Source organism: Aphelocoma coerulescens, chromosome 3 (assembly GCF_041296385.1).
Source record: "Aphelocoma coerulescens isolate FSJ_1873_10779 chromosome 3, UR_Acoe_1.0, whole genome shotgun sequence".
Lineage (NCBI taxonomy): Eukaryota > Metazoa > Chordata > Aves > Passeriformes > Corvidae > Aphelocoma > Aphelocoma coerulescens.
The window spans coordinates 69,997,971-70,015,241 of NC_091016.1; the positions used below are offsets into that span (position 1 = coordinate 69,997,971).

At 43.1% G+C, this 17,271-nt stretch overlaps 1 protein-coding gene across 5 annotated transcripts in view; it reads right to left on the reverse strand.

Annotated features, from left to right (window-relative positions):
- The window catches only part of L3MBTL3 (L3MBTL histone methyl-lysine binding protein 3), a 75,552-nt gene extending 61,138 nt beyond the window's left edge, over positions 1 to 14,414 (reverse strand). Inside the window, exons 1-2 of one of the 5 annotated variants that reach the window (XM_069010787.1) lie at positions 14,213 to 14,414; positions 4,622 to 4,733 (exon numbers count right to left, since the gene is read on the reverse strand). In XM_069010787.1, coding sequence (XP_068866888.1) covers positions 4,622 to 4,723 — 102 coding nt within the window. In that variant the 5' untranslated portion in view covers positions 4,724 to 4,733; positions 14,213 to 14,414. Of the gene's footprint in view, positions 1 to 4,621; positions 4,734 to 11,423; positions 11,484 to 11,942; positions 12,021 to 12,451; positions 12,824 to 13,168; positions 13,315 to 14,212 lie in introns of those variants that run through there. The other 4 variants (XM_069010786.1, XM_069010784.1, XM_069010788.1 and 1 more) reach the window with 4 other exon arrangements.
- Positions 14,415 to 17,271: the final 2,857 nt, after the last annotated feature.

Consider the following 17,271-nt stretch of genomic DNA (forward strand, 5'->3'; position numbering starts at 1 on the left):
GTGCCTGTCTACCTTGCTTTCTGCTCCCTATTCTACTCCTCACCACATTCTCTGAATGGAATCCATCTTCTCTTTGGAGCAGCACCTTCCCAGCGCTGGCAGTGATTTAACCAGCTTCCGGAAGTTGATGTTTCCCAAAGACACCATTCTCACGGACTCTCCCTGCCTCTCCAGATTCAAAGTACAGCACATGCTGCCATGAGAGAACAGAAACAGCTTTGCACTGAAAAAGCATTACATTAAATTATTGTCTGAGACACTACCAATGTTTCTATAACAATGTGAGGAAAGAAGTTGTTCTTAAATCATGCATTATCACAGGCAAGCTTGAATGTAATTTCAGAACAGGCAGGTGGAAGGATGTACTTTACTGCCTCGTGTTGCTGCACCCCTGCATTCAGAAGCACAGCAATCCAAATCACTGTTATTCTCTTTACAGCACTGCTGGAAATACCAAACACCATTGGCCATTACTCCACCATTCAGTTCCACTACTCTAGTTGGTTTCCTATAATATTTGCTGCCCAACTTTATTTACAGGTAAATTTCTTCATCATCAAATTTTAATTTTTTTTCCCTTATGTTCAAGCACATTTTGCAAGCTGGAAATAACAACCAAAATTCTGTCCACGGAGTATATAACTGCTCACTTTCCAAACACAGCACTAGAAAATGCATTAAGAAGTACTTCATAAACTTCTGTCACTGCAGTAGGAAGTGACTGTAAATTATTACAGCTTTTCCAATTTAATGAGTATATTTAAATCTTGAAGCCATGGTGTTACTGTGTGCACTCAGCACAGAGAGTTAAAAAAAAAAAAAAAAGGAGAAAAAAGAGAAGCATTTCACATTTACATTCACACCATGCAGAGTAACTGGTAAGCACTGATGTTTTTCAGATGAGCATACATTACTTTGCCTGCCACATGAAGGCATTCTGTAATTTGTAAACTATTTTAAATTCTACTGGAATTCAAGTTTTCTGTTTTATTTAAACATCTTGAAAGAACTAATATACAATGCTAAAATTTTTGTTCACAGTCTTCAGTGCATCATACTGTACAATTTTTAATTCTCCCTATTCCATGTGTAATTTGAAATTCTAGCATTTTCCACAACTACTCACTACTTATCTGTCACACAGCATGCTCAAAGCAGCATTCAAGGAGTGTTAACTATTTTTGATGAAGATTTTTAACAAAATCTGTATCAGAATGTATTTCCACAGACTTCTTGAACTACAAGTGACAAAACCCTAACAATTAACAGTGCCCAAAGTCATAGGAAAAGAACATTCTCAGCATGTTACTGGTATAGAAACAGATACAGGAATAAGACACTGTGGCATGGCTGAGCTTGGTATCTGATTTGGCTCCCTTGTTTTGGTTCGACTGAGAAGTGAGTGCTCCCTGGTGCAGCCCATCCCACTGAAGTCTGGTAGGCATGAAACTGCCTACAGGACTTCCTAACAAAAAGAAATAATCTAAGTATCTGTTCCTGGTTTAGATGTTCTTCTGCATCATAAGAAAAATGTTCAAGAAACATTTTGCTCCACTTACAATAGTGTTTTACCAACTTTTAGTCATTCAGGAACTCATACTCACAAAAATGAAGTGGTTCTAAAAAGAATGGCTGCTTATATATATTTGCCTGGTAATCCCAGACCGGATATTAATACAGCACATCAGAAAAGACATTTCTTAAAACATGCATATGTTAAAATAGGCATGAAACTTCATTATGTAAGTAGTAAAGACAAGCAAATGGTACATGGTTTATAGGATTAAAAATAAGGACTTCAAGTAGGTAACTCTCTAAAATGTCTGTATTTAAAAGCAGTATTTCAACATTTTGGCATAGGTTTAGCTTAATGTTAATATGCTCATACAATATAGATTACCAAATCTGACTGTTCAAAGGCAACTTCCCCTAACATTTTGGGGAAAGACTTAATGTGAAAATTTAAGCAATACATTGTCAACAATAGATATTTAAACTATTGCTTATTATTTGTTCTAAAATGCCTCTGACACTCTAATCTATTGCCAAGCTGTAAAAATAGAACATTTATATTTGAGTATCTTGCTATTACAGTGTTTTACCAGATTTTTCAAGTGCATTTCAATGTAAATGCACAACAATAGTTTGATACCTTTAGTGGAACAAGTCTATTACAATTTTTGAAAACACATGCAAGCTTACAATAAGTAACTGCTAAGTAAGGTCATTTTCTTTAGGTTCAGGACACAATAGTAAAGTACTCTGTGATCAGGAGAGTTCAAGTAAATAATCTTAATTAACTCTATTCTGAGAATTCCACAAAGAGCATAACATATCTTCCATGATCACATTTACAGTTTCAAGTCATTAGTCACCTTTTTAACCATCAGTACTTAGAAGCAGTCCTGAAATATGAGTTGTTACAATTATCATAAAAGCTTAAAATCCTTACAATTATCATAAAAGCTTAAATGTCCTTACTACTTTAACAGCTCAAGTTGTTTAGGTATCAGTGGAAACACCTAGTCTCTCACTGAATCTTGATGTTCCCGGGTACGGTGACCTCCTCAGGCTAATTTTGCATTGTTAGAAAATATTCTTCCTTCAGTCAGTCTTAAAATGCCTCCATTTCAATTTCATCCTTTCAACTCCTTGCTTTTGTATTTAAAAAATTCAAATTTTGTATTTAAAAAACAAGCAAACAGCCCCCCCCCCCTCCAAATAATAACCCAGAAAGGAGCTGCCTGGACAATACTCTGTATCTTTCACCATTCTGGGTAGACTACTATGGCACCTCTGAATGCACCTTCCCTAACTCTTGGACCAAAGAAAGAATCTCTGTCCAAAAATCAAATTTCTGTTTGTTTCCAAATTAAATAAATAAATAAACTAACTAAAAGAGAAGCTTTAAAATGAAGTTCACGCTTTCCTGAAAAGGACATAGTTAAGAATCTTCTTACAAGATTTCTTGAAGCTACCCTGAACTACTTCCCAGGTCCTTTTCCTCACTTTACATGGAAACTTTCCCATTCCTCTACTACTTAGTGACTCAAACTTTGCTTCAGTTTTGTTTGACCTAGGGTAACCAAAACTGAAAAAAGCAGAAACCAATGATTTATATGAGATTATGATATTTGCCCGCACTGTTCCCTTTTGTATTGCTCAAATATTTCAATACTATGGTTCCCTTTCACACAATGTTGTGTATTGAAATAGAAAGAAATTGTAAAAGCCTGGAGTTAAAAATACAGAAAATACTGTTACAGGTATCAGGGATGTGGAAGCTCATCATAGCCTTGGCTATCATCATCACCATGAGATGATGAAGTCTGGAAGCCTGCAAGACGCCAGTGAAACAAACAGTGAACCAGCAGCACTGGACTTCAGAAGAGGTGCCTGTTGACTTGCTCAGAAATCTGCTTGCCAGGTTCATACAGGAGACTCTTCTAAGGGGTAAATAGGCCCAGGAAATCTGTCCCTCTCTCCAGGGACTTCACACCAGGAGAATGAGGCATGGTGCAAGGTGTTAAGCAAATATGGATGAAGGCCAACATGAATGAACTAGGAACTCCTGACTTAGTTCAAAAAGGAAAAGGAGGCAAGCAGAATGTGGAACAGAAACTTTACAGACAAGGTATATAGTGATATTGCTGTAGTGTACAGTGATGGAAATTTATTGTACTGTTCTGCAATTTAAAAAAAAAATTCAAGCAAAGCCAAAAAACAAACAAACAACTTAAACACCAACAAAAAACCACATTCACAACATGTACCCTGAATTTCAAATATTTTTTGACTCTTTACTTCAACAACAGAAATCCTATCAGGTACCAAAAGATAAAAAAGTTGTTTTAAATGCCATACACTTTCTTGTGAGATTCCTTTCAAGTAACAAACTATGAGCAAACCACATTCGTTTGAATGATATGAAAATACTGCCTTTAATCAACAGGAAATAGGTACAAGATAGTCTCTAATAACAAAATTGCAAGCACAGCAAAAGACACCTTCTTACAACACAGTAAAAAGTATGAGATAAATAAAAAGAAACTGAAAACAAAATAAAACAGTTACAATTTACTTCAGGAAGCTCAACCAGTGTGAAAAATGTAAGCAAAATTACTACTCCAATATAATTCAAACTTCTAAACCGTACCAAGCTCAGAAGCACTCACTTTATTCATCTTTCTAGGCACCCACATGACAAAGGCACAGCAAAAATAAACTATTTTTAGAAATAAAAAGAACTAAGAACATAAGACCGTGAGAGCCAATGACAGTACAAAAATTCTTAGTGATACAGTAATATAATGCTCTAAGTGGACGGAATTTTCACACTTTTGAGATTTCTTTGGGATTTTGTGCATTTGATTAATTCTGTCTGTATAGTGAGGCAGTGCTAATTTATGCCTTCCTACGGGGATGATGGCTGTCTGTGCCAGTACCACAAACTGAATCAAGAAACTCCAGAGCTTAAACCTAACAGGCTACAGTCTCTTAACTCAGAACTGCAGATTCATGTTTTATTCATAAAGCAGATACCTACACACCAGCTTTTCAAATGCATTCTTTTGTCATTTAACATTTTTATTTCACTTACTGGAAAAATTACTTATCTTACCTTTAGGTCACTTCCTGGCAAGGTACCTATGCCATCCTTCCAGTCCATTGCACTAAATACATCAAACTCCTGACCATTTCCACTAGAGGCAGATTCATTCATGATGCATGTACTAAAAAAAAAAAAAAAAAAAAAAAAAAGTTATCTGAAAATTCCGTAAGTGGTTTAATGCTTATATCACCAGATATTTCTTCTAATGCATTTTCACAGATTCGTATCAAATGCTTCCCTCTGCACACTGCCAAGCAACATGGACAACTGATGACAAGGGTGATAATACACATGATGTAACAAAAGTAAGAGGAAATCTTTCTAAAGCTTTGAAAAAAATACCTGTTTCACACACTAGGAGGCAATGAGGTTGTACTAGAGAGAAAAGAAAAATTTCAAACTGCAAATAAATTGACATGAGGAAAACATTTCAAGTACACTTAAAAACATCTGTTCTGGGAAAGGCAAGACATGAGTGCATGCCCATAATAAATACATTAAGCACTGATTAACAGAACTGCATTTCCTTAATACTGGATATCATGCTGATGTGAATGCTTTACCCAAGTTCAAATTAAAATTTCAAAATTAATTTGAAACTGTCAGTTTCCTGGTCTGACTCAGGACACTTGAATATTCTTTAGCTGTTTTGAATTGCATTTATTAAAACTTATTTCCATGCAGAGAAACACATATACAGCAGAGAAACCTACTGCTTTGCAAGAATTGACTTTACGGGATGCCTCTGTTTCAGAACAGTGAATGGAGAGAAGATATTATTTATCTCCAGAAATAGTGCATCTGGACATCCCCTTCTGTGGTAAAAAATTTGCACAAGCAACAGAAGTACGCCGCACGTGCCTCTGACCCCGGCTTCAGCTCACCCTTTGTCACTGGAACAAGCACACCTTCAGTTGCACTGAACTGCAAGTGCTTCTAGCAGACAGTTGTGAGCTCCACCAACATCTTCCCACTTCTCACAAACCCAGCAATCTTTAAATCTGTGGCCTGGCACCTAATTTACTATTTGTTCAGTGTGGAATCTGACTTACTTTATTTCTGAAGAACTTTTGCACTACATCTAGTAGCTGAAATAATTTGTGGCAAAATTGGCTGTTGTTTGTGAACTGTTAACAAAATCTCACCACTTTTGAAATTTGCACTTTCCGAACTTTTTGAAATGTAAACTTTCTGAACTTTCAAACAAACACTTTCTAAGCCTCACGCCCCATATGGAGACTGCAAACTTTTGCTGCAAGTATCAGTATTTGAAATTCAAATAGATAGAGAGCTTCCTCAGAGCTTAACCTTGTTTTCTAAAATGTAATTTCTAACTTAAGTCCCACTCTAAATCTGCAAATACTCTCTGGAAATCTTGACTTTTCACAAAAAAAACCCAAAACAAAACAAAAGGTGCTATTTGTTCACTCTGATAACAGAAAAAGACGCAAACCAAGCAGAATTAAACTCCGGTCACCTAGAAGCTTTTTATTGAAACTTCGTGGAGAAAAATGCTTAGTTAACTTTGTTGCATGAAAACCAATCAAATTTACATTGTATTCATCAGAAAAACAGTATCAATCACTATAACATCACCACTACAGACAGATACTAGCTTGGTTTCAGGTACATAATGTGAACTCCCTTGCACTTCTCCTTGGTTTCCTCTTCTTTTCTAGCAGAAATCTTTAAAATTCTGAGCAACACCTTACTCCATGAGTACTTTCATTACACTACAGCAACTACACAGTATCAACAAGATAACAGGAACTGGACCTCAGTCAGTTTCCACTGCTAAGAATGAAAGCTTCTGTATTCCCCTTCATTTCATATGGCGGGCAGGGTTCACAGAAAACTCTTTGAGAAAACTTTACGTTTTTCACATGACAAGTTTGAAGTAAGAAGAACCACATGATTCAATGCATCTTCCCCACCTTTAGGTAATTCTCCATGAGAAAGTATCGAAAACCATAACAACAATGTACAAAAATTAATTTTAAAAAACGTCAATAAATCTAAACAAATACAGTGCAAACTGAGAAATTCCCCAAAGCCATAGACCCCATCTTTTAAAATCACTCCTAGGCAAAATCCACCACCCTATGTCAGGGGAAGCTCCTGCAGTACAGCTTGGGATCTCTGCTTGATCTGAGTACCAAATACCACTGCAAACCAATTCAAGCAGGCTTGACCAAACTGAACTGCAGCACAGTGGCAGCGGCACAGGCCTTCCCTCAAGAACACAAGACCCAAACTGCTAAGGAGTAGCCGAAAAATTGGATCTCTCAAGATACCCGTGAAGTCTTAAGGACATGAAACATGCTGGTTCAAGCACACTGGTGGAACAAGCTCCCCAAGATTAGCCTGGCTGAGCAAGCCCAAAGCTGTGTTCTGCATTAACTGAAGTCTCTAAGCAATCTTAAATTATCATCCTATTTGGAGGACACTTCACTCAACCCTCCTGTGGTTTATTATAGAAAACATGCTCCAATGATTTCTGCAGAAGGTATGACAGAAGTTGGGAAAAGACTTGGAAGGCTGTGGAGAAATGCTTCCTCTCAGCAGGCACTGTACCACAGAGCAAGGAGCATCGGACAGGACAGCTGCTCTATCAGATGCTGTCATCTCCCATAGCACCACTCTCATTATAGACACGAAAATTACATGGGGGCTGGGAAACTGAAAGAGTCTAGCCTACCTAGGCAGGGAGTAAACCATGAAATGTAATTAAAAATTGGTAACAGAAATGTTCAGGGCATACTTGTCTCAAGAAAACATGCAAATTCTGATTTAAATGCACCCAAGAAACTTTCCTCAGGTAACAAACAGCAATAATGATACATTCTAAAGATGGCTAAACACATTTGTTACTGTTTTCCTTTTGAAATTAATTCGAAGTCAAAGGCACAATCTTTTTACCTTTCACATTCTGCAGCCTTCAGAAGTGTTCTTGGTGGGGATGAAAAGGTCACAGGGCAATGCAGATAAAAATTAATTTACAAAAAGGAATTACTTTTAACAAAATACCTGTTTCCAGCTTTGCTAAGTTTGAACAGACAAAAGATAGGCCTTATCCCTCTACTAATGACAGAAAGAAAGGAGATACAGACCAGTAAAATTGTTACAGCAATGAGGTACTAAAAAAGGATGAAATCACTGCAATATTTACATCTAAATCTCAGAACAAAGAAAGCTAAAGAACGTGTTATCCACTCATTTTATTTTTTGTTTTTAAAGCTCTGATGTAATTCTCTGAACTAGTATAACGCCTTCTATAATGATTTCATCTGCTATCATTTCTGCTGCTGCACTGCCAGAAAAGTAGTAAAAATACCAGATGAATAAGGGGCAATGCCTGTCAGTGAATGCCATCTGATGTGAAGGAAAGGACTTAATAGTAAGAACCTGGAGCAGTCATCTTCCAAACGTATCTCCAAAATCTGCCTTCAGGGATGCAACTGTTTCTCAGTCTTCACAGCCATAAGAGAAGTGTGCTGCACATTAATATTTCAACATTAACTTTGTTTCAGACATACATAATAAAGTCATTATAATAAACAGATAAGATTAAGACACATCCTTTAGAAAAACCTTCATTTTTACCAACTGGTTCAACAATAAATTAGTACCTCACAGAGAGGATACTGAGAATAACAGCACTAAAAATTAGTTTCATCTGTGAGAGACTGTATAAAGATATAGCAGGACAGAATATGACAATTAAACTTACAAGTAGCTTTTGAAGTAATTAAAGGGTTACGTACTGAATACATCAGAAAGTAGCAATAGGACTCTTTCTTCCAGTCAGTGCTTTAAAAAGACTAACTGACCCCTACCCAAATTTTTAAAATCTAATATGCTAACTGTGAAATGCCTGTACAATTTCTAACCACTGGGGTCAACTCAATACTGATCACTGGGCAGCAAAGAGAGATTTCAGTGGTAAAGCCACCAGACATCACTGCCAGACTAGCATAACATGTCTGCAGTAATTTTTCTTTTCTACTTATGCGTCCTTGTGTATTTTTATTTTTACTTTTGAGGATTTCTGTGATGACAAGACAGCCTAGCAGATTTGTCCCATACTGATCCTCTCCTCAGCTGACAGCTCCTATGAGGAGAAGCAAAACTGGGAACGCACGCGCCAGGGGAGGTCACAGCGACTGACACCAAGAATGAGTTCCAAGGGAAAAAGATCCCAAGAGAGACAATATCCTTTTGGAGCCAAGCCATAGTTCCTCTTCCCCACCAGACTGGGTGACACCAGCACTGATGGCTGTTCAGAAACAAAGGCAACAGGTGAGGGGTTTTGTCCCAATATTGTATGCATTTATTTTGGACATGTCCAAGGCTGCCTGGCATAGCACCCATGAGCTAAAAGGACACACTTTCCCTAATCCAGTAAATCAGGAAAACAATATGGATCTGAAGGGAACAACTCAGTGTACCAAAGCTGCAAATACACCAACTCCTAGACACCAGGGATGAGTGGATATTCGGCTTAGTTTTATTTAACATGTAAGAATGTGAATACTACCAGCACTGACTTGCTACACTCCCAAAGCCACATGAGGTGGAATTACCGCTCACAGTGTAAGCTCCCTATATTTGACAACAGTAGTAAGTTTGACCTTCATGGCAGCAAAAGCAAAGCCAATTGACTATGAACCCACTGGGGTGAGCCCTGCTTCTCTCTTCACAGTCCTCTCTTCGAGCTGTGCACACCCCACACTTGCCTCTTTCTCAACCCTCTTATTTTTGCACCAGACTCTTCACTTAAAGAAAAACAACCACAACAGGAACAGTACAGGAAATGGTAAAATTCTTTGATGCTACCCGCCACATTTTAGTGTGTTTTCTTTTTTTCTCGTACCTGTTTAAAAGTTTAATTATTTTAAAATTTCATTAAAAGAATTATTTTCTGATACATGTTTTCCTCAAAAATCTCATTCTTCATTGTTTAGAAACTACTTTACTAGTTTTGCCATGTTTCTATTCTCTGTGTTGAAAAGTTATTTGGGTAAATTTCACTATTTTACCTGTTGCTCATGAAGTTTATTACAAGCGAGGTATTTTAAAAATGAGATATATAGCTTTTATATGTATTCACAAAGGGACATAGCATAAAATTCTTAGCCACTCAATGTTTGTAACAGCAGAAGGACCAAAGTTCCTATTGATGATGTCCCCTTAGCATTACTTAGTTTATCTGTTGCTACTCTTCTGACTACTAGATTTCACAGGGGTACTGTGTATGTTTGCTCCTGCTTCCCAATACTTTGGCTTTAAACTTTTTTCCCTCACAAGAAGAATCTGGCTACAGATGCACTACAAAATACTATGAAGCCTGGGTCTGCACCAGTGCTTAAAGGAGGTTCATGCTGTCCTCATCCGAGCCTGGTCTCTGTCAGCAAGGTAACACAGTTATTGCTGTACCATTGCTAGAGACTGGGTAACAATTACACATAGCCTTCATCTACTGCTTAGTTTTCAAATATCCACGAGAAACTGTAACAACACTAGTTACCCAATACCAAAGCTATTCTGTCATCTAACGAAACTTACCACTGACAGCCTTTCCTTGTTTATAAACAGTCTGTACCTCACACCAGAAAAGTATTTCCTCTGCAAAACTTTTATGACTCCTTTGTTTCTGTTACTGTCTGTGCAGGCCTGAGTGGAGGTTTAACGTACTCAGAAAGTAAGAGTTGCATGCAACAACTTCGAAATCCTATGTCTTAAATTCTCTTAATTACTTGAACTAGGCACAGAAAGTTTATTTGAGTCTCCTTCCTTCCCCTGTGCAGACACTGCCTGCACTGAATCTTCACACCTCCTATCACCTGACCTGTTTCAAATTGTTATTTCCTACCAGAAGTTAATTCAACATACATCTGAGCATCCCATTTGTCTGACTCATGCCCTCTTCTTCCTCATCTGCCTCATTACCAGCTTCCATAAACTCTGCTGTTCATAAACAATTAGGTCACCTTTTCTACTTCCTAAATACACTCAGCAGGTTACTGCATTTATAGCCTTTTCCTTCTCCCCCATTCATAAGGAACTACTGGCACCTCCCATTGTGATAAGCGGTCCTACTACTGGAGCACTAACAAGCTATGACTATACACATGCTATCACTTTCTTTAGTAAGCCTCATGCCAGCTCATCACTGATTCCTCATACCCATCACTCACAATCCATCATCCTCCTTACCAGTAGTATTAAAAAACAGACGAGAGTAAATTGAACAGCCCACAAAACCTCAACCACCTCTCTTCACAGAACAGGTGATTCCAAATAAAACTCAACAAGTCAGAGGAAAAGGAGTCATCACAAGTTATTGAAACTTTTAAAGTAATACTCTAAAAAAACTCAGTAAACTGAAGGTGAAATATACACCACAAAAGCATACTAAGCCAGAGTTTATTACAATTGCCCAGCTGACAACAAACACCAATCAAGACAATTGCTTCAGCCACCTTCAATAGAGCACCAGTTCATGAGACCAACTGGACCACAGCCGATGCTGCTGAAGTTTCACTGAGAACAAACTCCTACCCGGCACCACCCGGATTAAAGTGGAAAGCTGTGCTGCCTTCAGCCACTACTTTCAGGGAGTTTCTCTTACAGATGTTCATCGTATAGACTTGTAGGAACATGGTGACTTTCTTGGTAAAAAGCATCGGTTTCTGAAGAGCTTTAAAATTTGCGCTAAGAAAAGTGTGTTACAATCCTGAGCACAGATTATTTCCTAAAATGATATAGACTGAACTTTTTATATCATATGAGCTTTATTTATGCTCACCACCTGATTTTTAGCACTGAGCATCCATTCATGAGTAGAACCAGCAAAAATGATCGGTCCAGTGCCACTCAACTATATGGAAGAAATTAAGAAAATAGAACAAAACTAAAAATGTAACTCCTGATGCCTTTCCCTGTAAAGCTTTCACACCAAGATAAGCACAGGTAATTAAAAGACATGGAAGAGGCCGTGACCCTCACGCCCCGAGGGAGGCTGCCGCATCTCCAGGGGCCTCCTAGCCGTGCAGCGCTCCTCAAACCTAAAAACCCCGGGGGCTCGAGCCACGCTCTCGAGTGGGACAAGTGACACGGCCGCAGGGCGCGCCCCCCGCCGCTCCCGCGCAGGCCGTGCCTCCCCGGCGGGGCGCGCCGGCCCCGGCAGCGCCCGCCCGGAGCCGCCCGGGCCGCTCCCCGCCCGCTGCCCCTGCGCCCGGCGCGGCGGAGCGCAGCGGCGGCCGGAACGCTGCGGCGAGGCCCGGCGGGCGCGGCCGCCGCTCCCCGGCGCCGGCAGCCCGCGGCCTACCAGCAGAGGTCCCTCCTTGGCCAGTTTTGCGGCGTGTTTTTGCTGCACTTGAAACTTTCTGGAGAAAACCCGGGCTCAGGTCCGCGTCTTCCCCAGGCTCGGGCAGAACCACCGAGACAAAAGCGCCCGCCCGGCTCCTCGGGAGCAGCGCTCGGGGAAAGCGGTTCTCGAGTCTCTCCGTTTCCCTCCCGAATTTGCCTTTTTTTCCTTCGCCCCCGCCCCGGGCAATTAAACAGAGCGGGGGAAGAGTGCCCCCCTGCCCCAGCGAGGGGGCGGCGGTGGGGGCGAGCGCGGTGCGGGCGGGGGTGGGAGAGGAACTGGGTGTTAAGTGTTCCTGAGGAAGTTGCACAACGAAAGAGGGACTCTGCTTGTTTACTGGGTCCCTCGCTTTTTTATTTTTCTTCCCACCCCGCCCCCCCCCCCCCCTTCGCCTCACCCCCCCGGGACCGGGATCCGGGAAAAGGAGGTTGCCTCCGAGTGGAAAGGAAAAAAAAATTTTAAAATTTTACCTTCGCCTCCCTCCTCCCCTCCCCCAGCGCGGAGGAGAAGGAGGAGGAGGAGGGGGGCGAGCTCTCTTTTTTTCTAGGGGGCTGCGGGGGCTCGCTCCTCGGCCGCTCGCAGCCGATCTCCGGGCATCCCTCGGCGGAGAAGTCACCCCTTCCCGCGGGAGGGGCCGGCACACGCCGCCTCCCCGGAGGGCTCGCCCCCGCCCGGCCCCGCAGCCGCCAGCGCCCGGCCCCGCGCTGCAACTTTTTCTCTCACGCTCTCTCGTGCGCTCGCTCCGACGGGGAGGGGGGAAAACCATGGGGGTGGGGAGCGGGCGCCGCTGCGGCCCCGACGCGGCGCCCCCCGCCCCGGGCGCTGCAGCCCCGGCAGCCTCTCCCAAGCCCCGGCCGGGGGCGGGCGGCCGCTCCGCGGGAGCGCCTTCCCGTCGGCCGCCGCTCCCTCCCCCCCCCCGAAAAAAAAAATCGCTTTCCGCCCCCCCCCACCGAAAAAAACACCGCCCCACACGCGCTAGCGAGAACAAGTGTGCCTATATCCTGTTGTTATATGCACCGGCTGCGGAGACGGGGAGGGAGAGACGGGCGTGTGCGCGGGGAGCCGCTCCCCCACCCCGGCCGCACTTCAGGCGAGAGCGCGCAACTTAACAGAAAAGCCGCGTCCTATTCCCTGCCCCTACCTCCCCCCCGCTCCCTGCCCCCGTCGTCGGCACAATACGCACTCACGTGTATGTGCGCTCACACACACCGCCGGCACCCCGGGGCCAGCCCCCGGCAGCCCCCCGAGGCCGGCCCGCGGAGCCGGCGGCGGTGACAGGCGCCGGCCCCCGCCGCCGCACGCAGCCCGAAGCGGGCAGGGGCCGTTCCCCCGCCGCCTCACATGTCTGCCGCAGCGAGCGCGGCGCACGCACCGCACAGAGGCAGGAACTGAGCACTCGAGCAAAAGACTTTTTTTTTTTTCGTCTCTTTAAAAAAAAAAAAAAATTGCTACAAGCTTGCCTTTTTTTTTTTTTTTTTGTATGTGTATGTGTGTGCAAACTTTCCCCAAAATGGCGGAAATTGGGAGATGATTATATTTTAAATATCTCTCTCACACAATCACACAAAGTGCAGGAGCGACGGAAAATACAAACTCTCCGCTGCGCGCTGGTAGAGGCCTTCGCACACGGCGACCCACGGCACATTCAACCGGTATATCCCGGCAGCCGCCACCTCTCGCCGCTTCCGACCAAAAAACCCGGGGCTTTTTCGCACCCCTCTCCGCTGCGCATTGCCCCCTCGCAGCCCGCACTTCTCCCCGTCCTTCAGCCTGTGCGAACAAAGAGCCGGGGCTGCGGAGGGGGGGCTCGGGTAGCAGCAAGCCCCCTCCCTCCGCTCCGCTCCCTCCCCGCCCGGCGCTCACACGCACACCCGTGCCCCCCCACCTTCCCCCCCCGCCGCCCGGCCGCGGCACCCGCATCACATTGTTCCCAACAGCGCGGCGGTGCCCCGTAAGTGTCATTAAATGGAGCCAACTGACAAGCTCATTGGTGGGGCAAGTCTGCAAAATGTCTCTCCCCTTCCCTTCCCCCTCCCTTCGGAACCCACTACCCCCCCCCAAAAAAAAGGGCCCCCCCAAACACATTTCCACAGCTCCCTCCCCCGTGTATATATATATGTACATACACATACGTGCGTGCTTGCCTGTGTATATATATAAATATACAGCGCATATATATATACATGTACTCCCTTCATGTGTTTGGGAAGAGAAAAAGAAATACCAGGCACCTCTCTCTTTCTTTTGTTCCTCTTTCACACTCGTACACTTATGATTTAGTGGGATCCCCGGTGCCCCGGCCGCTCCCCAGCCACTTGCGAGTCACTTGCCCACTTTCCCCGGCATTAACTTCCATCCTTTCTGCTCGAGGTGGTCGGGGAGAAGCCCCCCTCCCCTTCCCCAGATACGTTTCGTAAGGGAGGGAGAGGAGGTGCGTCTCTCCCTTTATCTCTCGCGCTCTCTCTAACTTTCATCCTCACCTAGGGGGAAAATTAAAACCCGTCACCAGCCTTTGCCATCGCGGCTCCCTAAACGGCTTGCGGATCAGATCGGAACCCGCCGCTCCTTACCCCCCCAAATTCTCTCTTTCTCCGTCTCTCGAGTAGTCCTGACAAATATGGTCCAGGGCTGCGGGCACAGTGAGCATGCGCCCGCGGAGCCAGGGCTGGGGAAAGGGGAAACTGCCGCCGCCGCCGCCGCCGCCGCGGCTCCTCTTCCTCCCTCGCCTGCGCTGCCGCTGCGCCCCGGCCGCCCGCAGCCGGCACCCGGCAGCCGGCACCGGCGGCGGGCATCGCCCTCGCCAAAAACGCGGCCGCCGACAAGGGCTCCGGCGGAGGTGCATCCTCCCCCTGATTTACTGCCGACGCTGGAGGAATAATAAGGAGACTTGTGCGGCAGCCGCGCGCTATTTTGGGCGCTTTCAAAAATAACGCCTTGCACTTTTCGGGGAGGGGGAGGTCCGGTCCTCGGGGGTCCCGCCAGGTGCTGCTGAGGTTGGATGGTGGGCGCCGAGGGACCGGGGAGAGCCTGTCTGCGGCTCTTGGCCCCATCCTCTGCGCAGAACAGACCTGGGGCAGAGGCAGGACAGCTGGGCACCAGTAAGGAAAGTGCGGGTCCTGCGGGAGAGAGGCTGCTCTCCGCCGCGGCCGGCCAGGGGATCCCCGAGGAGATGGTCTGAAGCCGGACAGCGCGGAGCCAGGCTCCTCCTGCGCTCCCGAAATACGGGGTGCATTCAGTATGGACACGTTCCTTGTGATGGGCCTCCTCTCGTTTACAACCTCGCCAGCTTACAAAATAAAACTAGTCTCAGATGTGCCACCTGCTTGAATACATCGGTGTCCTGTATTCCTAAAGACAAATGTCACCTTCATTTATTTTCTGTCCCTGGTTCAGAAAACAGTGAAAACTGAAGGCCCCTGTTATTTCAGGGGATTGCCCAGGGTGGACTTCACCTGCAAGGAGGTCTGTTAACAAAAGAACCTTACACAACATAGACCTGTATGAGGCCTAAGTGTACTGGGAAAGAGGAAGGATGGAGGATTGTGATAAGATGTAAATATGATACTTTAAAAACTGTATATACATATATATATATGTAGTTTGAGGCAAAGTATAAAACAACATTGAACACAATCTTAATTATACTAATCCTAAATATTTTTTTCAGACCAGACAGCATCTCCCTGAAATCATTCTGTCCTAAAGGCAAAAATGGGCAAAATAAATTTTGGATTTTTGATGGTTTGCCATATTATTATATATCTCTTAAAATAACTCTAAAATCTCAATGCATCTTTTGTTAATCCCAGTAATGATCAATGACCAAACTTTGTCTTGCTTTTATATATGCTCCCTTCTACAATTACAATTCCAACTTCGGCCCAAATTACTAGAATAGAAATAATAATAAGTACTAATAGGCAGCCAGTAATAAGTATCAGGTGAATATCATTAGAAATAAATTCAAATGACAAGACTAAGTACAACATTTTTGGTATTATGGATACATACTGTATTACCCTTTGATCCCCATGATGGGGATGGCATTGCACTGCACATGGGATAGAGATGGTCCATCTCTGACAGGACTTCCTAGCCTCAGCTTCTGTTCAGTAGAGTATTTACTTCAGAATGTGTGTTAAAATATTTAATAACCAATCTTGATAACTCTGCTCCCTTAAACTATGCCCATCTTCAAACAGTTCAGACAATCAGGCTTTTACCATGCTATCTTGACAGTTGCTATTTAATTTTTTTCCACAGCAATAAAATGGGGCTCACAATTAAGTATTTGCAGGATTGGTGCCTAAGCAAAATATGTTATAGTTGTTTTATGATGAGCAATGATAAGACTTCTCACACCCCTCCAGCTCAAATGGCATTGCATATAGGCTGCAGTTTTCATCAATAAACATATGTTCATTAGAAACTAATTACAGAAAACAGTACTAACCTAATTGTAATAATTAGTGATAACATACATTTTAACTCTTCTAAAACACAGATGCAAAAAATAGTGAAGAATGAGAAAATTCCTACTTTCCATCAGTGAACTCTTAGTTGAGGAAATTTATGTGTTAGAAACAAAGAATAAACTGTAACTGAAGTCATTCAATGCTTTTTTGAAAATTATTTCCCAATGTTCCCAATGTTCAATGTTGTTGAAATGTTTTAAATCAGACAGTTGCCAAATAACTAGATTATTCTGTTGTAGCATTAAATTAGCTGGGCTCTGCAGAAGATACTCAAAGAATGGTACAATTTGGTGATATTTCAAACTCTTTAGGATGTTTGACCTGTACTGGTTATTCTCCAGATGATATTGACATTTTGGGGGAGGGTGTAACATACTCCGCTAAGAAAATACATTTCTAAGAGTACAACTCTTAGTACAAGTGGACTAGCTATCTGCCATTATTTTACTTATGCTTGAAAGACTTTGTCCCTTTCCTCTGAAAATCTTAAAGGGAAACATAGTCATGTGTGACGATAAGAGTGTAGCACCTTACAGAAAATGATGACACAGGTGGAAAAGCTCCTTGAAGGATGTATATTGCAAGGAGTAACTGAAACCAAGGATTTGAAACAGCTGCTTTATTGGATAAAACAAATAACTCTTTGATTAAAATAAAAGGACCTATGAAATTAATAAAGGTACCTTCTGTTCTCCGTCTCTTCTTCAATCCTTGCCCTAACCACAGTGTGTCAGCTCGCGATGTATAATAAACCCATTATTTTGTCAATAAAAATTTATTCAGTAAAAATAGATTAAACATTATTCACATATGCT